Genomic DNA, 24,271 nt, shown 5'->3' on the forward strand with positions numbered 1-24,271 from the left:
GGGACCCCATGCGGCTGTGGAATTTTGGAGAGCGGAGATGTCTCTTCCCTCTCTCCAAGGGACCTTGGGCCACCTGTTCCTGAGTGGTGGCAGTGGTTTCCGCTTGTAAGCAGCCGCGACCGAGAGCCCACCGCCCGAAGAAGCGGCCCCTGCCGTTGTCGGTCCCCAGGAGACCGTTCTCGGCTTCAAACTTTATCAAGCGTAGCTCTTAACCCCCAGGCTCTGGGGCTCAGGGAGGTTCTGGGCGCCTGCTCTGGGGCTGAGAGCCCAGGGCTTCCCACCTCTGCCCGTGGCTCTGAGGCTGCCCTCCAAGTATTCGTGTGTGAGATGCAGTTTTGTGGCCTCAAGTATGTTTTGTGCTAAAGGAGAGATCCGTCCACCACCTCTTCCGTGCAGCCTTCCCGGACTGAATCTGGCAGCCTGTCCAGGTCTCTTTGCCTGTGTGGGGGCTGCTGGGCCTCCCGTCCGTTTGGACAGAGGCCTGTCTCGTGGAGGTCCCTATGAGCTCCCGAGTCCCACTGATGCCTCATCGTCCCAAAGAGGGCATGGCGGCGGGGAGCGGTGGAAGGGGTGTGAGGTGCGGGGGTGCTGAGGGTGTGAGGCTCGGCGTTTGGGCGCCGCCCCTCCCCACGTGCCCCTCTGCACCCCCCCTGGGCAGGGAGGGCTGGGTGTCAGCTGGCTCCCCCGTGTCTGAGCTTGATGTCCTGCAGCCCCGCCCCCCCCCCCCAGCCCCACTGAGCGAGGATCAGATAAGTGTGTGGCGATCATCCAGTGACAAGGCCCCAGCAAGTCCAAAGTATGACTTTTAAAGAATAAGGCCTTATCGCCGCCTCCGCTTATCAGCGGGTAGGGGCGGATGGCAGCGGCGGGGCCTGCACCCACGTGGAAGGGGGTGGGCAGGGCCTCTGCGAGCCGAGGATGTTTGGGCATTTTTTTGCCTTTTCTTTTTTTTTTTTTTTTTTTTTTTTTAAATTTTTTTTTTTTTTCAACGTTTATTTATTTTTGGGACAGAGAGAGACAGAGCATGAACGGGGGAGGGGCAGAGAGAGAGGGAGACACAGAATGGGAAACAGGCTCCAGGCTCTGAGCCATCAGCCCAGAGCCCGACGCGGGGCTCGAACTCACGGACCGCGAGATCGTGACCTGGCTGAAGTCGGACGCTTAACCGACTGCGCCACCCAGGCGCCCCTTGCCTTTTCTTTCTAATGTTCCCCTTCCTGGCCAGAGTGTCTCTCTCCAGAAGACTCCAGAAAACACACCCAGCCCATTGTCACCCAGGCTCCGGGAAAGTGTCTTCTGTGGATGTTCTATGTAAACAGGAAGCACCCAGAGTGGGGGCCTGGGAGCAGCAGGGGTCCTGAGGAGGCGGGCTGGGGTGGGGTGGGGTCCTGGGACCCAGCAGCCCCAGGGGCTCACAGCAGGGTGGAGCGATTGCTGGACACTGAGCACGAAGCCTCCGGCCGGGTGGGCAGGGTGCCTGCTGCAGAGGCTCGAGGGGGGTGCTCCTTCCCCCATGGGCTCCCCTCCTCCTGGTTCGCAGACTCGGGCTGGGTGCAGGCAATGCCTTGGGGGGCTGGGGAGCTTTGGGGTGCAGGCTGGCGGCTGGCAGTCAAACAGGCCTCCTCCCTGCCGCCCTCCCCCCTCCGGCCAAGCTTTCTCCTGCCTCTCCCTCCCTTTCCTTGGGGGGGAGCAGCAAACAAACAAACAACCAGCAGCTCCGGGGGCACCGGCCCCTGCAGCTGTGAGCCTTGGTGGCAGCAGAGGCCCCTCCCAGTGGCTGTGGCTACGGCTGCACCCGGCCCCTGATGGAGAACAGCTGCAGAGAAACCCTGCGGGCCCTGCTCTGATCAGGGCCCAAGGGCCCCCAGGAGTACCTGGCGGGGGGGGGGGTGGGGGGGTTGGAATCTAGGAGTGGCTTCTCTTGCTCGGCCCTGGAATCATGGTCTCCTTCCCACTTGTGGGAAGGAAGGTGGGCGGCTCCCCCAGGGACGCCATCCTGAGGCGGGGAGCCCCAGACGCCCCTGCCTGCGTTGCCTCTCTCTCTGTGCTGCCCTGGGAGGCGTCCGCCAAGCCTGTTTTGCAGGGTCCATCTTGCTCCCCTTTTCCTGCCACCCAGAAGTCGGACAGGTGCTTCTCTAGACCGCGTGGAGGGGACAGCCCTGGTCCAGGCTGTGGCCACCTCCTGTGGAGCAGGCGTGCGGAGGGGGAAGCCGAGCCTCGGGTAGGGGTGAAGCCGACTGCAGGCCGGAGAGGCGGGCCACAGTGCTCGCCTGGTGCAGGGGCAGCTGCGGGTTTCTGGGCTCCTGTCTTTGGGCGGGTCCGCTGCCTTCTCTGTGCCTCAATATCCTCGGCTGTCACAAGTGGGTAGGCAGGGACGTGGGAGCTCCGTGAGATCCAAGATCTGCAGCCGGGCCTGCGTCTGCTGTGCTCGACCGCCTGGCCTCTCCCTGCCTGTCCTCTCTCGTCAGCCCTGCCCCCCCACCGCAGGCTTCCCGCGGGAGTTCCCGGGGTGCGGACCTGGGGCCCTTAAGGACTAGTAGGGCCGATCTGCAGTACCCATCCTTGCCAGCAGGTGCTGCTACCATCCGGCTCTGGAATTCTTCAGTTTGGGTTTTCAAGTTCAACAAAGCGGCTGATCTCCACTTTTGTGAATGGCTGGGATTTCAGACGGATCGGACGAAGCTGCCCACTAGTGGAGTCGGACGGCGAGCAGTGGCAGGCGGGCTCGTCCGCCCCCGACTCCACTGTGGGACTCTGGTTCCACGGAGCGGGAAGTGCCCAGCGGGCAGGGGGCTGCGCGATGGGGGCAGGTATAGGCTCGCAGAGGAGGGCGTCTGGCAGAGTGGCAGAGCCTGCTGTGTTCCTGCCGGAGCCGCCCACCGCGCCCTTCGGGCTGATCCCCCCCCTCCCCCCAGCGTCTCCAGGGACAAGTTCATAAATCCCTGCATGAGGGTCTCGGCTGGAGTCACGAGTGCCAGGCTCCGACTCTGCCGGTTGGCAGCTTTGTCCTGAATTGTGACGGTGCGTGCCCCCCCCCCCCCGAGACCGTTTGCACAGGGAACATTCAGGACACGGCCACTGCAAGGTTGGCGGAGGCGGGTTTTGCACGGGGCCGTCGAGGGGTGCAGCCCCCTGACCTGGGGTGCATGTGGACAGAGGCCACGCCATCGTGTCTGTGGTCCCGCTCGACCTGGCGGAAGCACCTGTGGTCACCGTGGGCTGGAGCGAGAAGGGCCGAGGGAACATTTTGCCGACAGGAAGGCTGAGGCCCAGAGGGTCCCCTGCTTGCCTGGGGTGGGGGGGGGGGGGTGGAGTCCACTGGCCTCTGCCGCCCTCGGGCTCCGCCAGTTCCTGATGGAATGCTGGAGTGTTCGCCCTGTGGGCAGCACATTCACCACCTGAGAGCCTCCCTCCGGGGAGGTTTCTTCCTGCTGAGCCCCCAGGCTGGGGTGCGGAGGCCTAAGGCCTAATTAGCGCTTGCCGGGCTTTGAAATCCCTGAGATGAAAGTCTGTGTGTGGGAGGTCCCGGCCCCTCCCCACAGCCTCTGTGGGCTGCTCGCTCTGAGCACCAGCCCTCTCGGGAGCGCGGATTTGGGGCACACAGGAAGTGCGCATCTATCTGGGGTTCGTGGGGCAGAGGGCCCCGGCTGCTGGGGCGCCTCCTGGTGCCAGAGCCTCCGGGCCCTGGGCACTGTAAGAACACAGGCCCAGATGTGCCGTCTGTAAAATGGGGTGATGATAGCGCCTGCCGCAGGCCTCCCACCTCCTCCCTTGCGTTAATCTACACCGAGGACACGGGCTGGTTTCTGCCACGGCATGGGCACCCTGAGGCGTTGGTCTCGTCCTTTGTGCCGTTGTACCCACACCTTTACCTCAGCCCCTTGAGCATATGGGCAAAGGACTGGCAGCTCGTGGTGACCAGGCATCCCAGGCGGACAGGCAGCCTTCCCGTCTCCCTGCCTGTCCGGCGTCTGCCCCCCTCCCCCCCCCCCCGGCCCAGCCTGAGCCCCAGCACTGGGGCCACCTCGGAGGGGGAGCTTCCGGCGCCCTGGCCCGGCTGGACCTCGTGTTGGGGGGAATTTGCGGCCCGAGCCGTTACGATCGCCATGGGGGCGCTGGGGCCCGGCCTCGCCGCGGTCTCTGTGCCCTGCGGGGAGCAGGCCGGGCCGGGTGGGTTCCTGACCGCCGGCCTCTGGGTTCTTGTCTTGCAGATTTCTCCACCCAGGTGAACTCCTCTTCCCTCAACTCCCCCACGGGGCGTGGCTCCATGGCCGCCCCCTCGCTGCACCCCTCTCTGGGGCCCGGCATCGGCTCCTCGCTCGGCTCCCCCGGCCAGCTGCACTCGCCCATCAGCACCCTGAGCCCGCCCATCAACGGCATGGGCCCACCGTTCTCAGTCATCAGCTCCCCCATGGGCCCCCACTCCATGTCAGTGCCCACCACGCCCACCCTGGGCTTCGGCACCAGCAGCCCCCAGGTAAGTGCAGAGGCGGGCCCCGTCCTGCGGACCCTCGGGGGGTCCTCTCCCCCCTTTATGTCTGGGAAGCCGAGCCTCAGAGCGAGCGGTGGCTTCGGCCTGAGTTTGAGCCCGGGTCTGGCTGACTCCCTGGCCCTCGACTGTCCGAGGTCATCAGCCGGCCTCCCCGCTGCTGGTTGTTTACTCCAGTGTGCCCACCCCCCCCCCCCGCGGGGGGCTCCCTTGCTCCCCTGACTCGGAGCTCTGTAGGGCGGGGCGCCGCCTTCCTCAGCATTCACACCCACCCACCCCCCTGAGCCCCTGTCCCTTCTCGGCCCTTCCCTCCTGGCTGCCGCGCATGCCCACACCAGGTGGTTCCGGCGCCCCGGGCCCAGAGCCCCGGGTGGTGTCTCCAGGCACTGTGTCGATGTGCCCTCCTCAGGCCGGGCCCCAGGCCCCACGGTGGTCTCAGCTCATCTGTCAGGGCTCGGTGGGATTTTCCACGGGCGTGGGTTTGGAACAGTCTGGCTTTCAGGGTTGTTTCTGAATCAGGAAGGAAGTGGTGCCTGGCGGGCCTGGCTCGGTCTGGTTCTTGCCGTGGGGACCGTGGGGGCCCAGTCCACCCTCCCCTGGGCACCTGTCGTCCAAACTCCTGCAGAGCTGTCCGGAGCTCTTCTGGAGATCCCTGGGTGGTGACGGGTCCCCGGGGCCCAGCGGGGTGTCCTCTCTCCCAGCTCCGTGCGGTTCCTGCTGGGTTTCTTGCTGGGCGGCCAGAGGGCCTGCCTGAATCCCAGCGGGACCTCCCTCTCTCTGGGGCTCGAGCTGTCCTTCCTGAAATAGGTCCGAGTCCAAGGCTGGGTTCGGCCATTCTTGCCCCGAGATGACAGCCCCGTGGTGGAGAGCCTCGGGGCACATCTCCACAGAGCCTCAGGACAGCCTCCTGGGGAGAGACTTGGGCGCAGGCTTCCCTGCCCAGAGCCACACATGCCCTCCTGACAGCCACATCCTGTGGGCTCCCAAGACCCTGCCTGCGGGGCAGTCCCCTTTGCTGCTGGCCCCGGGGTACCACCGAGCTGGAGCCAGCCCACTGCCCCTCTCGCTGGGCCTCCAGAGCCGGCCTTGGGGGGAGAATCTTGCTGGCTTTTCCAGAGTGACCTTGTCAACCTTTTGTGTCTGGGGGACGGGAGCAAAAGAGCTGCGGTCTCAGGCGTCAGTGCAGAGCTCCCGTGCTCCTCTCGCGTCACCTGGCCCCCGGAGCAGGCAGGAGGCCTGAGGTGCTGGCCTGAGGGAGGCTCGGCTGCTTTGCCCGGCCTGGCCAGGTTATTTTTAGCACAGCCGCCCCACCCCCATTCTTGCTGGCTGCACAGCGAGCCAGGGGGCAGATGAAGACTGAGCTTGCACCTGCCCCCCTGGGGACCGCGACAGAGGCAGTCACCTGCTGGCCCTCAGCCCCATGAGGCTCCTTGCTGGTCGTAGGCCTACCACCTGCCCTGGACGCCCTGAGGGCTCGTGTCCAGCAGGAGCCTGGGCGTGGCAGTGGTGTCCCCCAGACCTTGGGGTCACCTGCCACATGGCACTGTTTGCCCGTCTGGGAGAGGGGGCGGGGTAGTACTGGGGACTGAGGGATTTGGGGGACCACATCTGTCCTGTTCTCTCTTATTCTCGGCACCCAGCCAGGTTCCTGGCACTTGGTGGTGCTGGTTGAACCCAGGTTGCGTGTGAGTGAGGGGCCCCAGGCCCCTTGAGGCTGATGAGGGGATCGGGGCAAGAGTCAGGCCTGGGAGAGGGTGTGGGGAGCCAGCCCGCTGTGCCCCAGATGGTCACTGCTGTCCTGTGGCCACCCGTCCCACGTGTCCCTCTGTCCATCAGTCAGCCGCGCCACAGTGAGTTTTGCCACGGTCTGAGCCGCGCACTCGGCCTCCCCCGTGGCTGCCCGTCCTGGCGAGGCCTCAGTTTCCCGGTAGCGCCTTCCTGGAGTGAGTGGAGCTTCTGGGCTTCAGCAGCTCATCCTGGAAACCTGGGGTTCCCCATGTTCACGAAGAGTGTGGGTGGAGTTCAAAGGGGGGCGTGCCCCACCCTCTGCCCCAAAACCACAACCGCGAAGTCATGGTTGGCGGAACCAGCGAGGTCCTCCGATTTCTGCTGCCGGAGAAGGGCTGGCGCCCTGCCGAGGGCTGCCTGCGTGAGTCCACGCAGCCCAGAAGGCCCGCCAGCGCCCCCCGTCTGCCTCGCTTCGCCCTCCCTGCCCAGAAATGGGTGCCTGGGGGTCCAGATCCCAGGCGCCGGCACCCGGGCTGCCCTGTGCCTTTCCTGGTCTGGGGGCTCAGCACAGGGCCCGGGAGCACCCCCACCGCGCCCCAGAGCCCTCTGGCCCCACCGGGCCTGCCGTGGGCACCACGGCATGTAGCCCTCGCCAGCCCAGCAGACCTTCCCTGGTGGGGGATCTGCTCAGGCCAGTGGGCCGGCTGCCTGCTCTTTGTCGGCGGTCCCGTGGCCGTGAGGTTTGCCCCGGCCTTGGGGGGCCTGTGAGGCAGGCGAGGCCAAGGGCCTGGTCCCGCGGCGGCAGGCCTGAGCCTCCACCCCCAGTTCTGGCCGCGGATGGCGGGGAAGCCTGCTGTTGGCTCAGGAGGAAGGGCGTGGCGGGTGCGGAAGAGAGGAGCCTCCAGAGGCGGCAGGAGACCCTGGCGGGGCCCTGATGAGGCTGCTGGTTGTTTCAGCGAGTCCTGTAGGCTCCAGTGGGAACTGAAAAAAATGCCAAGGATATGAAAGGGGAAATAGGACTGGGCCCCGCCCTGGCCACACCACATGGCCTCCAGGCCCTAGCCAGGGGCTGTTGGCACCGTGGATGGGGTGCAGGGGGGAAGGGGTACAGCTCCTCAAAGAATGGGGGGGCCAGCCCAAGGCGCATCAGCTTGGAGCTGGGAAGGGCGAAGTGTGACCCCTGACCCCGCACAGCCTGGCCCTGGTGGCCTTATGGGCACCGTTTACTAGTTGAGGCAAAGGATCGATGTGGGTGGCCCCAGGCCTGTGGTGAGTGGGGGGCTGCAGCCAGCCTCGTCTCCCCACGTGTGCAGGGTCTGCTAGGGCTCCCAGAGGCCTCTGGGCTGACTGCTGTGCCCCTGGGAAGCCTCAGGCCGGGAGGGCAGGGATGCCTCCGGCACATGGCCGACAGCCACGGCACTGACTGTCCTTCCCGCCTGGAGCTCCTTCCCACGTGGGGCCCGCCCAGCCTTCCTCACTGCAGTGGCCCTGCCTCAGTTTACCTAGGGCAGTCACCAGTTCTTAGGGCCTGCATGTACACGGGGGACAGGGCAGGTGGCCTGCCACCCACCCAGCCCGGTGTGGGCAAGCATGAAAGAGGAAATGCCCAGGTTCCTCTCCCTGGTGCCCTCGAGTGGATCCAGCCACGTGGGGTCCTGGCCGGGCTCCCACAGCGTGGGGAAGGCTGCAGCGGGGGCAGGCCTCCCGCTCCCATGTCCTCAGTGACTCCCCCCCCCGTCGGCCCCCTCTGCACCCATGTCGTGCCCTTCCCGAACGGCTCAGCGGCCCCTCCGCCTGGGACCCAGCCCGCAACGTCTCCTGGAGGCCGAGTGTGTGCAGCAAGCTGCCCCTGTGTCGGCTCAGTTTTCCTGACGGCGGCCCTCAGCTTGGCCCTCGACGAACCTCAGAATGATTGAATGATTTCCCCAAAGTCACACAGTGGACGGAAGAGGGCATAATCCAGGGGCCCCGCCATAGGCCGTGTTGTTCCCACCACCCGCCTCCGCCCCGTCCCCACCGAGCCAGCGAGCTCTGCAGGGCTGCGCGGGGCTGTGTGTCCCGTGTCGCTGGGCACTTAGGGAACGGCGTGTGACGGGTGGGGTCCCCGAGTGGCTCTGGGCCTGTTCCCCCTGCAGCATGCGGGCATCGCCTTGGTGCCCACCGCCTGCTACCCAGAGGCCTGCCTGCCGGGCCCCTGACCTCCTGAGCCTCCACATCCGTATCTGGGAAGGGACGGGGGGGGGGGTTCCACATGGCAGAGGCGAACGTGTGTGGCGCACCTGGGCACAGGGCCCTCCGCAAACGGCCCCTTCTCTGTCCCCTTTCCTGTGGGAAACGCTCCCAGGCCTGGGGACGGTGCGCAGAGAGTGCCCTGGTGCCACTGGACAGGCCGCTCTGGTCCGAGGCGCCCTCTCACCTGATGGCCCCCAGGGGTTTCTCGGGAGCCCCCCCGGAGTCCCGGGTGGGGGGGTGGGGGGTGGTCAGTGCACTCAGAGTCACAGGGCCCCGGGCGGGGGAGGGGCCCAGAGCCACGGGGGCTGGAATGACCCTCCCAGCCTCCCTGGCCGGCGTGGAAACAGGCACTGGGGGCCTTCTGCTTTGTGTGCTCGGAGCACCAAGTTCTCGCTGCCCCGTGAGAAAGCGGTGGAGGTCGGGGGCCGTGGGGAAGGAAGGAGGTGAGGTTCCCGCTGGCAGGAGGGGCCCGGGGCTACCCGGGGGCAGCCAGGCGCCTGCTGTCCTTTCCCAGAGACGCGCACACCGCCCGGTTTCCGCCTTTGTCAGGGTTTGCAGAAGTGGGGGGCCGGGGGCCGCCGGGCCGGGGTCCTGGCGCCAGTGGAGACAGGCCAGCCCGTGGGCGCAGCGGGAAGCACCCCTGGGCCCTAGCGCTGCCGGGAGAGCTGGGGTGGATGCAGCGGAACCAAAACTGCTGTGTCATTGCAGCGGCAGCTGTTGCCAGGGTGACGGTGAGGTTCCCACGCTTCCTCCTGGGCAGCATCGGGCTGTCAGCCTCCGGGTGGGGCGGGGCGGGGGCGGGGCGCTGTCTGTCCTGCTCTCCTTGGGTCACGTGATCCGAGCTCCCCCCCCCCCCCCCAGCGGTGTGCTGCCGAGGTTGACCCCAGCTCCCTTTCCTTGCTGTGACCAGGCCTCGGCGCCCAGCTGCGGGTTGGGGGTCCCCAAAACAAAGTGCCTTCCTCACAGGGGAGGGGCGCGAGCTCACGCTGCCCTGTCCAGGGCTCACTCAGTGATGGGAGGTGGGTGAGAGTCAGGGGGTGTAAGCAGGGCCCTGGGGGGGTCCTCCTCTGAGGCCATGGGGGGGTCCCTGAGGGCAGGGCAGGGCTCAGCGGGGCTGGGCCCTGCCGCTCCTGTGCTGTGTGGCCTGTGGCTGGCATCGCCCCTCTCTGGGCCTCGGTTTCCTCTCTGCAAGGTGGGGGGGGGGTTCATTGGCGCCTTCCTATGGTAGGGCTGGTGGGGGGATGCTGGCACGTGCCCCCCTGGACGCCCCCGGTTTTCCCTCCTCAGCTCAGCTCGCCCATGAACCCCGTCAGCAGCAGCGAGGACATCAAGCCCCCGCTGGGCCTCAATGGTGTCCTCAAAGTCCCGGCCCACCCCTCAGGGAACATGGCGTCCTTCACCAAGCACATCTGTGCCATCTGCGGGGACCGCTCCTCAGGTAGGCCGTCGTGGTTGCAGCGGGACCGCAGGACTGCCCCCACCGCCCCCTGGGCAGGGCGCAGCGGTGCGGGGAGGTGGGCGGCCGGCCGGGCCCAGGAGGGGGTTTCGCGCCGGACCTTCTGGTGTTTTCGCAGCACAGCGATCGCGAGCGGGGGAGGCCGCAGGGGGGACGGCGGTGGGCGGGGCCTGGAGGCCTCCGTCGGGGGGGGGGCGACCGCGAAGGGGGCAGGCCCGGCCTCGCGCCCCTGCACCCCAACGAGGCCGCACGCGCCCGGGCGCCGCGCTCACGGCCCCGCTCCCCGCAGGCAAGCACTACGGGGTGTACAGCTGCGAGGGCTGCAAGGGCTTCTTCAAGCGGACGGTGCGCAAGGACCTGACCTACACCTGCCGGGACAACAAGGACTGTCTGATCGACAAGCGGCAACGCAACCGCTGCCAGTACTGCCGCTACCAGAAGTGCCTGGCCATGGGCATGAAGCGCGAAGGTAGGCCCGCCCGGCGCCGTCCCCGCGGCTCCTCCCACGGCCCCGCCCCGCGCACGGCCCCGCCAGCCGACGGGGCGCTCGCTCCCTCCAGGGGCCAGCCCCGTGGCTCGCCCTGGGCCCTGGGCCCCCTGCTCTTCACCGGGCGCCTGCTGTCATCCTGCCCGCTGGCGGCTCTCAGCCCCGCGGGGGAACGCGATCAAAGCGTCTTCAGGTGCCGGTGGCCCAGGGCGTGGGCTCTGGGACCCGAGGCTGCAGGTGGGAGATGGGGAGAGGGAGGGTCCTGAGGTCGTGTTGCGGCCTACTGGTAAGGGGACAGTCGGGGACGCCGTGGCGGGGACAGCGCTGATGAGGGGGCGGAGTGGAACAGGGAGCCCCAGCCCCCACGGGGGTGCCGCTGAGCCCTGCTGCATGCGGGGGGCCGCCCTGCGCCCCGCCTCCCCCTCCCTCGGACCTCCTTCAGCGGGCATCTCCGCCTTGGATTCGGAGCCCGTTTTATTGACAACCGTTTGTTACGGGCAGGGGTTCGGAGCAGGTAGGGAAGGCCACCTGAGGTCATTGAAATCGTCCAGTTGTTCAGCCAGACCTGGGTCTGAGCCCTTGACCCCAACTCACGGTGCGACCTCTGCTCGGCCCCCCAGCCGTCCATGGGCTTCGGTTTCCCCGTCTGCAGGCTTGATGACTCCTGCATCCTGGGTCGCTGTTACGTCTGCCTCTGGCTCAGTCTCGCAGCCGGCGCCTCACGGGGCTGGAGAAGTGCTGCGTGGGGTCAGGGTGTGCATCTCTGACCTCCTCGTGGGGCCTCCAGTGGGGCCTCACCACCTAGGACCGTCCCCTGGGGTGCCTGCGGCTCTCGTCTTATTTCCTGTTTTACCCCACTCGTCCTTGTTAGGAAACTTGAGACCCCAGCCGGGCCAGGTGGTCCTGTGGGACTTCTTCCTCGAGGCCACGAGGGCAAGTGGGACGACGGGATGTCCTGCATCTGGCACTGCTTCTGGCCGGGGGGGGGGGGGGCCTCGGGAGCTGCAGCACTGAGCTGCAGGGGCTGGCCGGGGCCTCGAGGAGTGTCTGCCCACCCACCCTTCCTCGGAAAGGCAGAGGAGCTGAAGCCCAGAAGGTCCAGGACTTGTCCAAGGCCACGTGCCAGGCGGGACCCAGGCCCCTGGTGCTGTCCTCGTTCCTTTACGCTGTCCAGGGGGCCAGAGGAGGTGTGCACCCGGCCCTGGTTCCTCTGGGTGCCTTTTGTAATCAGGGAGGGTTGGCCGGAGGTGGCCCGTACAGCTGTGTTCCCGGGATGGGGACTTGGGCGGGGCAGGCGCATGGTGGGTGGTGGATGAGTGTGTTCCCCGGGCGTAGGGCACTGGCCAGATGGCCAGGTGCCAGTGGGCTGGGAGGAGGCTCGGGCTCCCTTGAGGACACCCCAGCACAGAGCGAGCTCGGGTCAGCGCCCGAGACCACTCACTGGCCGAGCTCAGCACTCCTGGTGCCAGGCGCCACGCTGGGCACTGGGCACGCAGCAGCGAGCCGTGGGCATGCGTCCACTGCAAGGGATTGTCACATTACCAGGCGGGGCCCCCCAGGTGTGCTCAGCGCTGGCAGGGGACTCAGAGGAGGCGGTGACCCAGCTACAGGCAGATGTCAGGCTGATGCCTTCAGGGCGGAAGGGTGTCGGGTAGACCGGGTGCCTAGCCGGAAGGGATGGCGTGTGCAGAGGCCGAGGGCATCAGCAGATACGGCATGCTGCAAGGCCTGGATGCCATTCCCGGCCCCAGAGAGTCACTCTCCGTGGGTCCCCGGGACTGCCTGCTAAATGCGGATCTCTCTCTAAGGCCCCCTCAGCCTGAGCGTCATCAGACCCCAGCTGCCTGACCTCCCGAAGGTCTGGGAGAGAGTGGATGCTGCTGGGTCCCAGGGCTGGGGAGACCTGGTCTGACCCCCCTCCTGGCGCCCACAGTGACCGGGTCTTGTGAGTGGCTGTTAGAAACAGCTGCTTCGTGCGGGGCCTCACTGGGCACCGGCCCCGTCTCCACACTCACTCTAGCCCCCTTGCCCGTGGTGTGGGGATTCTGCCCTGACTTCACTCACAGAGAGACGGGCTGCAGGGGTGGGCACCTGGGGGGTCTCCGGGCCAGCACAGGCCGAATCCCGTCTGCAGCCGTTGGCTTGGTCCGGGGTGGCACCAGGCCGTTTGTCTCTCTCGCCTGATGGATAAATCTGGTGCTTTGGGCGCATTCCCGAGGCGGCGCACGGCCCTCGAGACCTGATTTATGGGCCGTTAGATAAATACCTGATCCCGTCAGGGCCCACCTCCCCTTTGCCTCGTACTGGATTTATGAGTCATGAACGTGCGGTAAAAACCCTCCTCCGGAGCTCTCTCGTGCCTCAGACGGCACTCTTACCCATGCTTTCCCGTGTGTAGCTCTGTGGCAGGGCCCAGGCCACAGCCTCACCCTTGGGAGGGGTGACCAGTGGCCGCAGTGTGGCTTTAGTGCTGGCCCCACAGGGGGCTCCACGGTCTCCCAGGCCAAGAGGCCTGTGACTGGGGGCTGGAAACTGCCCCCAGCCCCCCTCCCGCCCCCAGAACTGGTCCTGAAACAGCTCTTTTCCTGTCTGCTGCCCTGGGGACAGGGCTGCTGCAGCGGGACCGTGGGCCGTAGGGAGCGCGTAGGATGTGAGGTGTTGGCTTCTAGGCTGGCCCGGGCTGCGGGGCCTGTCAGTGAGGCCCTCGATCACGCCTCTGTCACGGGCGAGGACCCAGGCGCGGGCCCAGGTAGCGCTGCCCAGTGCGGCGCGGGAGGGCGCGGTCGGGGTGGGCACGGATGGGGACCGCCCCGCCGCGTGCTGGCTGATGAGGGGCGCTGCAGGCAGGCAGATAGCATCTGTGTTGGGCAATGCCGGGGCCTGCACGCACCTGCACCACCTGGGACTCGCTCCACGGCATTCCGGGGGGAGATGCCAGCCGTCCGCCAGGCTGAGCCCGGGCCTGTCTGCTGGAGCACGCGGGGGCAGGGCTCGGGGGGCCTGCTGGCGCTCCTGGTCCGATGGGGGGATCCGGCCCCCACCAGGGGTGGTGCTGTTCCAGGCTGGAGGGGTCGCCCCTCTGTATGCCTCTCTGCTTCCTCCTTCTTCCTCCAGGAAGGCCTCTCCCTGCTTCCTTCCTGCCTCCCTTTGCTTTCTGTGCTCCGTCTCCCAACCCAAAGACCGGGGTGCAGAGGGGGCAGTGCCTCGTGTGTGTGTGTGTGTGTGTGTGTGTGTGTGTGTGTGTGTGTGTGGCTGCTCTCGAGTACAGACTCCTTGACTGTCCTGGATTGAGTCCCGAAGGAAGGGGGGAACGTGTCCTCTGAGCTATAGAGAGCCCCTCCGGCAGGACACCCCCTCTCTGGGTCTCAGTGGCCCCGGCTAAAGAAGGGGCGTTGGGCCAGGCCTGCCTGTCTCTGTGCTGGAAACAGAGGAGGGGCGGGGCTGGGTGCTGCTCCCATAGCCACCCCCTCCCCCGCCTGGCTTCCCGCCCAGCCCCCACGGCCCGCAGGGGTGCAGCGGACACGGCAGTGGGTCGGGGTGGCCCCCGCTCCCCAACCCCCATGTCAGCGTCTCCCTTGATGCCTGGGACCCCGGTCTTGTCGGGTGCGGAGCCCCCCTCCCAGGCGCATGTCTGGCGGCCCCCTCTCTGGTCTTCCCGGGGCGGTGGGGGGGGGGGGGGGGCTCAGGCCCAGGGCGGGGGTGGGGGGGGCAGGGAACGAGGCCCTGTGCTCGCAGACGCCTCCCGCCTGAGGCTCCCCGGCGCTGGCAGAACGTAAGTCAAACATGACTACGTCTAGAAGGTGACTGAGCTGGCAAAACATAAATCCCCGGGCTCCTCCCGCCCCCTCCGCCAGCTACAAATACAACCATAATATTTATAATGATGCCGCTCAGAGGTGCCGGCCCTCCACGGCTTCAAAGTGCTTCACGAAGCATTGGCTAATTAATTCGTGCCGCCCCCGCGAGGAGGCAGGTGCCGGGGACCCCCACCCGCCACTGCCGCCCCGGGCGCTGCCCCCACACTCGGGCCACCCCGTCCGCCCGCCTGTGCAGTGGGAGGAAATCTGTGACCGGCGTGTGGGGAGTGTGGGGGCCGGAGGCGGGAGCGCCGCGTGGGGCCAGCCCGGGGCCGGGGCTGCGGTGCTCCCTCCGGGGCGGGGGGAAGCAGGGCCACACAGCTGGCAGGGGCAGGGCCACGGCGCCCGGAGCCACCCGCTGTCCTGTGAGCTCAGCCGTGCCCCCGTGCTGCTCTGGACCTGCGTCCCCAGCTGGAAGAACGAGGCAGTTGAGCCAAAGCGCATGCCTCTCGGCTGTGTCCCGGCCCTGAGGGTTTCGGATTGTGCCCAGAGCACAGACCCCGGGACCCCCCCCCCCCCCCCCGCTCAGGGTCTCGGGGACATGGGCCTGCCTGGACTCTGTGTCCGTCACCCCAGCTGCTGGCTGCGTCAGTTCCGTGCACGGTGGCAGCAGGGTGACCACGAGGAGGTGCCCTGCCCTAGCCCGGCACCTGCCACATGTTGGGGTCTGGAAGCCTGGCTGGAGAGGGCCCGGAGCACGACCGTGCCTCCTCGCCACCTGCCCGCCAGCTGGAGCTCCCCCCGCCCCCCGCAGCCCCCACCTGCTGTCGGCCTTTGGGAAGCGCCGGCCTTGCAGAAACTCTGACTTGGGCTTCCTGCCTGGCTCCTCGGCCCAACTGCTGCGATTTGCAGGTGCTGAGCTGGCCCCCGTCCTTGAGTCGCACTCTGTGAGTGCAAAGGCCCTCTTCCGTGCTCTGGGTCTCGGAGAGCATAGCCTCTGGCTTGGGGTTGGCTCTAAATAGCCACCGGCCGGCGTGGCAGACATCGCCTGCCCTCAGGGAGCCCCGCGGGGTGGTAGAGAGGTGTCCGTTTGGGCTGTCAGGGAACCAGGCAGGCCTGTGGGACCCTTGGGCCAGCACCGTCAGGGAGCCCTCATGCCCCCCGGACTGGAGCGGCGAGAGAGGAAGGGGGGCTCAAGGGCTGGTCCCCAGGAGCCATGGCCTTGGGAGGAGGTGGCAGGTGAGAGCCGAGGCTGGGCGGGGAGGCGCCAGAGCCACGGACGCCTCTTCCCGCCCTCCTCCCTCCTGCCCGTCCGTTGCATTTGCCAAACCCATCAGGAAACCAAAGGGGAGAGGACTTGGTAAGGCAGCCCGAGTTCGGGCCCTCAGAGCCAGGGCAGGGGGGTGGGCTCTGGAGGTTCAAGGAGGTGGTCTCGTGACAGCTGGCATCTGTGAGACTCGGGGACGTGCTGTGCCCCACAGAGATGTCCTGGAGGGGAGAATGAGCCCATTTGAGGCCCAGGGGGCCATTGACTCAGGAAGCCCCAGGCCAGGCTGCACCTTCCGCTCTCCAGAAGGCACTGCCCCAGGACATTGGACCAGGAAAGAGGGCACTGAGCGCAGTGCCCTGAGAGTGTGAGGGTGTGAGGGAGGGATGCCAGGCTGAGGTCTGCAGGGCAGGGGCTCTGAGCTGGCTTTGGGAATATAAATCAGGGACTGGTCAGCAATGGGGAGTGGGAGACCCGGATGGCCCAAGGAAAGGCCCGCTGGAGGAGGAGGGTGTGGCCAGCATCCTCGGGAGGGCCGTGAGGCCCCCTGGCTGAGCCCCCACCTCCAGGGCTGGCCGGAAGCTGGGCAGTGGTCCAGAGGGCCTGCAGCGGTTGGAGTCAGCTGACCTCAGCTGGCTCCTATGCAGGAGTGTGACCTGGGGGCTGCAGGTTCGGCTCCCTGCAAACGTCACTGTATTTTATCTTCGTGCTCTACCCACGAGCCCCCCAGGAGCTGGCCGTTCGCCAGGGCCTCTGGTGCTGCAGCTCAGGGTGCGATCTAGGAGCGGGACGGTGGGGGTCCGGGTCCTGCGATCCCGGAGCGGGACGGTGAGGCGAGCTGCTCTGAGTCGGGTGGTCTGGGCATCCATCCAGGTGAGGGTTCTGAGGGGCTCATGAGGTTTGTTGGGCACTTGGCTCGGCAGAGTGGCCTGCCGGGTGCAGTCATGGGGGCTGCGAGGGGCTGAGTCCGAGGACTGTGTGCCACGAGCACTCGCCCAGGTCTCAAAGCCCTCGGGTTTCCAGTAAGGGAGTGAGCTGCCTGTACCCCTGGGGTGCTGTGGGGGACCTGGGCCTGGCATGTGGGGCTCCCCCAGCCCAGGGTTATCTTCTGCCTTTTACGGGAGCCCTCTGGGCTTGGATGTGGCTGCAAGAGGTGGGTCCAGCTCTCTCGGTCCTTGGGGCCTCCCAGGGGTCGGCCTGCCTCTGGGCTCTGCAGTGAGGGGCTATTTCCAGGCCCTTCCTCTCAGCTTAGATGGGCCTGGGGACAAAAGTCTCCGTGCTACACCCTTGGAAGTCCCCTCACCAAGCTCCCACTCTGTGATGGGGTCTTCAAGAAACCGAGGACCTTGTCTGGGGGCGGGGGAGCCGAGGAGCCGGCTCTGAGGAGGTCGAGGCCACCCCAGGGGCCTGGTGGAGGGGGACCATAGGAGGGTGGGCTTGGGTGGGCTCGGGTGGGCTCGGGGGAGGCTGCTGTGACAGCATCTGGGCATTCCCGACACTCCTAGCTGGCTCAGGCTGAAACAGTACCGTGTGGACAGCCTTTCTGGCCCCGCACCGGGCTGCAGGCTGTGACTTTTCCCTACGGCTGACTCGTTTGCCCCAGTCCAGGGCCCTTAGTTCTCTTACCGGAGAGGAGGGGTGGAGGTGGGGGTCCCCCAGGAGGCTGCGGCAGCCCCGAGGAGCCATCTTGGGTGCTTGTGGGGCTCTGGGTGGGGTCCACAGCCTGACCCCTGGGTCCCGGCCTCTCTTGGGAAGGGCAGTTTGAACTTCGTGGACTCTGAAGTCTGAGGTCTGTAAACGCCATCTGCACGGTGCCCTGGTGTCCTCCCTTCTGTCCACGTGGGTCTCCTTGGGGCAGTGTGCAAGTGAATGCCCCCCTCTCTGCCTCCTTCCATCGGCTTCTCTCCCTGGGTTCCCAGGGACTGGGCCATGCCCTGTCCACCCATCTGCTCAGCCCTCCAGCCCCAGGGCTGCCCCATTCCCTACCGGGCTGACCCAGCCATCCTGGCTTATGCTCTGGGTTGGCATCCAGCTCCTGGTCTCCCCTGGGCCCCCCTTTTCTTTCTGCAGCTGGATGGGACTTTCAGAGGTGTGTGTCCTATCCTGTCCCTTTCTTGTGGCACAGGAACTTGCCCCTGCTCCCGTGTACCCCTTGTACCGGGTCTCCAGCTGGTGTGAGAGGCCCATTCATCAGGAGTATCTCTGATTTGGCTCTGGGCCTTTGCACACGCTGCCTCCTTTGCCTGAACTATTACCCTTGTCTTTCGTGTTTCTTTACTCTCCTTGCCGCTTCTTCCGGGCAGCCTTCCTGGCTTTGTCTGAGCCCATCAAAACCCTTCTCGCTGCACGTTAGGCTCCCTGCTGAACCATCCATCAGCTGCACGAGAGCTGGGCCCCGTGTGCCCTGGCCTGTGTATGCCTGGCCCCAGACAGGTCCTGATGTGGAATTAGCCGGATGAATTAACGAGAGGCGGGTGTGCTCTGTGAGTGTGTGTGGCTGCTGAGAGGCAGAGACCGGGCCGTGGTCTGGCCCTCACTGGCCTTGCCGGGCGCGCTGGCTCGGGGCCGACATGGCTTGGCCCCTGGTCTGGGGGGCGGGAGGCGCTGCCCAGGGAGCCTCGGGCTGACCATGGCCTCCCTCACCCTGCAGCCGTGCAGGAGGAGAGGCAGCGGGGCAAGGACCGGAACGAGAACGAGGTGGAGTCCACCAGCAGTGCCAACGAGGACATGCCGGTGGAGAAGATTCTGGAGGCAGAGCTGGCCGTCGAGCCCAAGACCGAGACGTACGTGGACGCGAACATGGGGCTGAACCCCAACTCGGTGAGCGCCACCCCTGCCCATGTGGTCCCCCCTCCCCACCGGGACAGCAGGGGCCGGCGTTGCCTGGGGACCGCTGGCCCCTGGTGAGCGTTGTGGGCGAGAGGCCCCATCTGTCGTGGGCCGTGCTGACGCCCGGGACCCCGCACGTGCTGTCCTGCCCCACGGGGACTGCAGCCCGCGCTCAGCTGGGTGTCGGGGGTCCCGTGTGTGCCCCAGGTGTGCAGGCCACTCTGCTGTTCCGCCTGTGCCCCCACGTGGGGTCAGGGCTGGGCCCAGAGCCTGTGGCCCCAAGGTGGCACTGGCCTCTCTCCCTCCGTCCTCCGCCTGGCTCGCCGCGGCTCCCACCGTGCTGGACATGCCCTGTTCGTCCACCCGTGCACCGCCAGGGCCCTTGCACGTGCAGCTCTCTCTGATTCCTCCTCTCGCGTCTGTCTGGGCTCAGGGGTCTCTCTTCCTGGGGCCCTTGCCCCCTGTGGCCTTCCTCCACGGCCCTGTGAAGGCAGGCCTGGCCCCAGGGCGTGGCTCAGAGCTCCCTTCACGGCCCCCGGCACACGGCAGCCGTTCGCGGGGTGCGTGGTGGGTTAATTCTCTGGCCCCGGCCAGGGACCCCGCCTGCTCGCGGGTGCTCGCACGCAGCCCTCACCCCGGCTACGCGTGTCCCGTGTGCTCACGAGGCCCCGGCACTGTGAGGCCGCCGTGGCTGGCCACCTGGCTTCCCCGGACCCCCGTGGGGGCGCCCGGTGCCCAGGGCCACAGCCCCTGTCGGGCCTCCGCTCCGGCGCCCAGCCGGGGAGCAGGTGCACGCGGGGCCCGAAGGCAGGCGTCCGGCACTCTGCTTGTGGACCGAGCCCACCCCTCAGGGCCCCGGGATGGGGGGGGGCCGGCTTCGAGGGGTTCACGGTGGGACAGAAGCTCCGGGACAAAATCGGGAGATAGACCAGGGGCTCTCGACGTTTTTCTTCTGTCGAGTGCAGACGTTATTGGGAAAAACCAGCTGCCGCCTGCTCCCCCTGCTCTCAGAACCGGCCCGGAGCTTCGGGCCGTGCCGAGGGCTGGCCGCGTTAGGGGGCGCCAGCCTGCCTTCCTGTGGCTGGCCTCGTTACAGCTTCCTCTGGGTCGGCCTGGCCCCCCTTCGGACAACTCATTAGGCCCCGTCCCTCAGACGGCAGGAGGGTGGCTCACTCTGGAGTGGCACCTTTTGCGCCCTGGGGCCGGGGGCGGGGGGGGGGGGGCCTGCTGTCATCTCTTGGGACACGTGACCTGTGCGGCCAGCTGCAGAGGCCACTGCCCGGGAGTGGTTCAGGGGCTGCGCTGGGCCCCTTGTGGGCTCCTAGGGGGCCAACAGCCGGTGGCCAGGGAGGCTGGCTCCCTGGGCTTCCTCCAGGAGCTTTGAGGCTCCTCCACGCGCCCCCCCGCTCCACAAGGCTTCCCTGGGCCCCACTCCACCTGACCTGACGGGGCCGGAGGCGCTAAGCCCGGCAGGGGTGGCCTCGGACAAGGCTACCTATTGGGTGTGTCGCCCTCATGAGCTGGGGACCCCATGCAGGCCAGCCTTGGTGCCAGTGTGGATGATGGGGGTGCTGCGTGGGGACACATGTGCCCTGAGCAGAGCCTGGCCCCCGGCTTCTGGTCGATGCGGAATCTGCTGCAGGGAACGCAGGGGGGAACACCCACCCCCACAGGCCAGCCCTGGGCAGCAGAGGGATTTTGGGGTGAGGGCAAGTATAGGGGTGTGCTGGGGGCCGTCACCCTGGGCTGGGGGTCCCGTGAGCCCCAGAAGCCCTGGCTGACGCCTGTTCCTACAGCCCGCATCCCCCCCTCTGCTCACCCAGCCCCTCCCCACCTGGTGGCCTCTGTGACAGTTTGTCACCTGGCTTCCCGTGCAAGCCCTCAGCAGGCCCCTCCCGCGGGACCCCGGGTGTTGAGTCTGCGCCTCCCTTTAGGGCAGATGGCCGCTGTCTGGGGAAGCTCCTCAGAGGAGCCTTTGCCCCTGCCAGGGGGCCCCGGCCCTTGTGGTTCCCGGAGCGACGGATTTTTGCCCCCACCCCCCCTCGCTCAGGACCCGAGGCTCCGCCTGCCAGGAGCCTGGGAGGCCTGCCTGTGTTTCCTCATCGGTGAGGATGAGTGGAGAGGTCCCTTCTGGCTAGAACTTTGCAGAAGGGGCTCTGATGCCCGCATCTGGATACCGTCTCCACAGCTGGGAGGAAGAAATGGCACGGAGGGGCCAGCACTGTCCCCCGCCCCCCGGGTCCCCCCGGCCCAGCTCCAGCTTCACACCTGCCTTTCTCTTTCCCCGACTGCGCCACAGGGTCACCGGGCCCCGCACTGAGTGCTTCAGACGGCAGCGTTTTTAGTATCTTACGGTTCTGGTCCTGGAGGTCCGCGGTCCCAAATCTGTGTCTGCGGACTGGGGTCGGGTGTGGCAGGGCTGGGTCCTGCTGGGGAGGACGCCCCCTTGCCCTTCCGGGTGCCGGAGGCGTCCTTGGCTCGCGTCCTCCAGCGAGCGTCTCTCCTGCTCACTGTTCCCGTCTCTGACCCGGTCTCCTCCGTCGTCGTCCCACCGGGGCATGCCCCCAAAGGGAGATGTAAAGTGGCCCGTTCGCACATTGGTCTTGCGGCCTTCCTCAGCCCGGGGCAGGTGCCGCGGGGGGGTGGGGGGACCTGGTCCGGGCCTCGTTCCCAGCAGGGCGCTCACTGTGTGCCCCTCCCCCCGCCCAGCCCAACGACCCCGTCACCAACATCTGCCAGGCAGCGGACAAGCAGCTCTTTACCCTGGTCGAGTGGGCCAAGCGGATCCCGCACTTCTCAGAGCTGCCCCTGGACGACCAGGTCATCCTGCTGAGGGCAGGTAAGTGGCCGGTCTGGTCGGGGCCGGGGAAGGCATCGGAGGGGAGAGGGCATGGGCCTTGGGGCCCCGTGGTTGGGCCAGACCCTGGGACGCCCCATCCTCCCGCAGCGTGGGGCTCCCTGCCCCGTCTGGCCTCGCTCCGCCCTCCCGAAGGAGGTATTGGGTTTGGGGTCTCTAAGTGGCCTTCTGAGAGGTAAAGCGCTGTCTGGGGACCTCTGGAGAGGGTGAGGGGACTGTGACTGTCACGGGCTGCCCCGGTGAGGGGGTTGTGTGTGTGTCCTGCCCTCTCCCCACACCGAGGCCTCAGCTCCTTCTGTGGGTGGGGGTTGCGATGCCGGCAGGTGGGTGGGAGCGTCGGCACTGGGGTTCAGCTCAGGCCCAGTTCCCGACACGTGATGGGCGTGCCGTTTTCTGCCGGTTTCTGCCGTGAGACTAGGGTCCTCAGAGCAAGTTCCTGCCAGAGGGACAGCAGGGACGGGGGAACCAGCTATGCTGGGCCTTCCTTCAGAGGGTGCTGGCAGGGGCACCCCCCCCCCCCGCCAGCCTCCTGCCCCACCGGGCCACCTGCACGTGCTGGGTGGTGCTGTGTCCACCGGCTGAGGCCGTACCCCGACCCCGGCCGTGCCCCCGGCTGGGCGCTGAGGGAATGGCAGAGGGCAGCCGGGCCCAGAGGTAGGAGGGGACCAGGCAGGCCCCGCGGGGCAGCAGGGAGAGCAGAGTGACTCCTGAGTGATCCCACGGTGTCAGGGCTGGGGCCGGCTGGGGAGGACAGGTGCTCTTGGGGCCGGCTCTGCCCCCAGCCTGGCGGGGAGGGGAGGGGCGCCTTCTCCAAGAGCTCCCACTCTAGTTGGGGCATAAAACCCAACACCCAGAGCCATCAGGGGAAGGTGGGCAGAGGCCCACGTTCTTGACCTGACTCACTGTGGTGGGGTAACCCCTGCTGTGCCTCAGTTTCACCTTCTGTAAAACGGGGCCACTCCTGGTTTTGTTGTAGGATTGTAGTCAGTATTGAGCGGGATGGTCTACGTCATCCCGTCTGCCACGGAGCCCGGAGCCTTCCGAGCCCTTGGCAGTGTGGCTGTGAATTTCGCTGTCCTTGGGGAAGAGGCTCCGGGCTTCCCGGTTCCACAGGAGTCAGTGAGAACCAAGCACAGAAATTGTTTCCATTTCAACTTTTTCTTCCGTACCTTTTCCTGACCCGAGATACCTGCTCTGGTCTGTCTGCGCTGGGAACTCATGTAAAGAGAGGCTCCGGTTTGCCTGAGGCTCAGCCTTATTTCACTTTGATAACGTACTATTTGGTGGTGCCCCAGGTGGCACACGTTAACGCGAGAGTTCGCTGCTGAGAGAAGGTTCACGGAAGCAGCTCTGGGGTCGCCCTGGAGAGAGTCCCCCACATCCTCCGTGGCTTGCGCACCCTTGTGGGAAGAGACTTCTCTGGGCACATGAGTTTGGGAGCACCTGGTTAAACAGAGCCAAATCGGGTGCTCTGTGCAGGACTTCTCAGGGCCTTTATTGCCCCAGTTTGCACCGTAGAAGAAAGAGGCATTTCCCAAACATAGGTGCTTGGGAACCTCGTTCCTGTGGCACGCTCATGTAGGGGTTCCCCAGACCCCACTTTGGGATGGTCCTGTGATAGAGCGTGCTGCCTTTGGATGGCAGCCCCACGGGGGGAAGGGTGGCCCCGGGGCCTGGACGCAGCCGCGTGACCCTGCGCCCTCCTCCCCCCAGGCTGGAACGAGCTGCTCATCGCCTCCTTCTCCCACCGGTCCATCGCCGTGAAGGACGGGATCCTCCTGGCCACCGGGCTGCACGTCCACCGGAACAGCGCCCACAGCGCCGGGGTGGGCGCCATCTTTGACAGGTGGGGCCCCCGGCCCACATTCCCGTCCCGCTTAGCGTGGGCTCTGTTCACGCGGGTGTCAGATGCGGACACGGAAGTGTAGGGACGAAGGTTCACGTCTCCCTAAGTCTGTCAGCGAGGGGCACCCAACAGCCGCAGCCTAATGTTTTGATTTATTTTCTCCCGGCTCTCTTTATTTTATTTAAAAAATTTTTCTAACGTTTACTCATTTTTGAGAGAGAGAGAGAGAGGGAGAGAGAGAGAGGGAGAACGAGCAGGGGAGGGGCAGAGAGGGAGGGAGACCCAGAATCCGAAGCGGGCTCCAGGCTCCGAGCTGTCAGCGCAGAGCCCGATGCGGGGCTCGAACCCATGAACCGCGAGATCGTGACCCAAGCCGAAGTCGGAAGCTTAACCGACGGAGCCACCTCCTGGCTCTCTTTAACTCCTGTGCTGGGGAAGGAGCACTGCACTTTCTGAAAAGGAGGAGTCACCGTCTTACAGCAGCTGCTGTGTTTTTAATACGTCGAAGCCTGAGAGCGCCCTGCCGTGTCGGCCGCTGCTCCTTCACCTCCCCGCACCCCTGCGCTCCGTAGCGTACACGCAGGGAGGCAGCGCTGGCGGGGGTGGCGGGACCCCGCGCCTCCAGTCTGGTGGCTCCACACACACAGCTCCCTTGTGCTCCACCCGGCAGGGTGGACGGGAGCTGCCCGTCCCCGGCTGCAGGCACCTGGGCGTCTGGTTGGGCCAGCTGCAGACGAAGGGCTGGGAGAGACGTCGTAGGGTCCCTGGGGCGGGGGACGCAGCACGGGAGCAGTGAGGGAAGGTGGTGGCAGGGCTCCCAGGGAGCCCGAGTGTGGGAGCCCTGAAGTCAGAGGTGAGCGGGGCCCCCCGGCCATCACCCACGGGAGAGTAAACGCAGGAACCACGCTGCCCTGTAGGGCAGTTCCGGTAGGACCAAGAAGTCGGCCCTCAAGCTCCCCGGGATGTGTCAAGTGCAAACGGGCTGTGGCCACGTACCCTGGCAAGTGCTGGTTTAAACAGCATACAGGTGCGTCTCTGCTGCAGGACTTCTCAGGGCCTTTAACAGGCTGACGTACAAGGTGTCAGCAAAGGCAGCTGCGGGGTGCAACCATTGTCCACAGAGGCCTTCTTTAGAGAGGATAGCCTGCTGGGATCTGCTTTGCTTTAGGAATGCAGCCCCAACCGTGCACCCAGCCGCCAGTTCTGTGTCACAGCCGCTAGAGAGGTGACAGCGACAGAGGCGTGGGGCTGTACCCCGAGGGGGCCCAGAGCGGCATCGGAAG

General features: G+C 66.6%; 1 protein-coding gene across 3 annotated transcripts in view; it reads left to right on the forward strand.

Annotated features, from left to right (window-relative positions):
- The window catches only part of RXRA (retinoid X receptor alpha), a 95,725-nt gene that overhangs the window by 63,528 nt on the left and 7,926 nt on the right, over positions 1-24,271 (forward strand). For 2 of the 3 annotated variants that reach the window (XM_047093774.1, XM_047093775.1), the window contains exons 2-7: positions 4,212-4,477; positions 9,737-9,887; positions 10,195-10,374; positions 18,107-18,276; positions 20,995-21,124; positions 22,856-22,988. In XM_047093774.1, the coding sequence (XP_046949730.1) occupies positions 4,212-4,477; positions 9,737-9,887; positions 10,195-10,374; positions 18,107-18,276; positions 20,995-21,124; positions 22,856-22,988 (1,030 nt within the window). Of the gene's footprint in view, positions 1-2,959; positions 3,022-4,211; positions 4,478-9,736; positions 9,888-10,194; positions 10,375-18,106; positions 18,277-20,994; positions 21,125-22,855; positions 22,989-24,271 lie in introns of those variants that run through there. The other variant, XM_047093776.1, reaches the window with a different exon arrangement.

Source organism: Lynx rufus, unplaced genomic scaffold, assembly GCF_022079265.1.
Source record: "Lynx rufus isolate CCGP_SWC_20201006 ecotype Redwood Valley unplaced genomic scaffold, mLynRuf1.p SCAF_36, whole genome shotgun sequence".
NCBI lineage: Eukaryota > Metazoa > Chordata > Mammalia > Carnivora > Felidae > Lynx > Lynx rufus.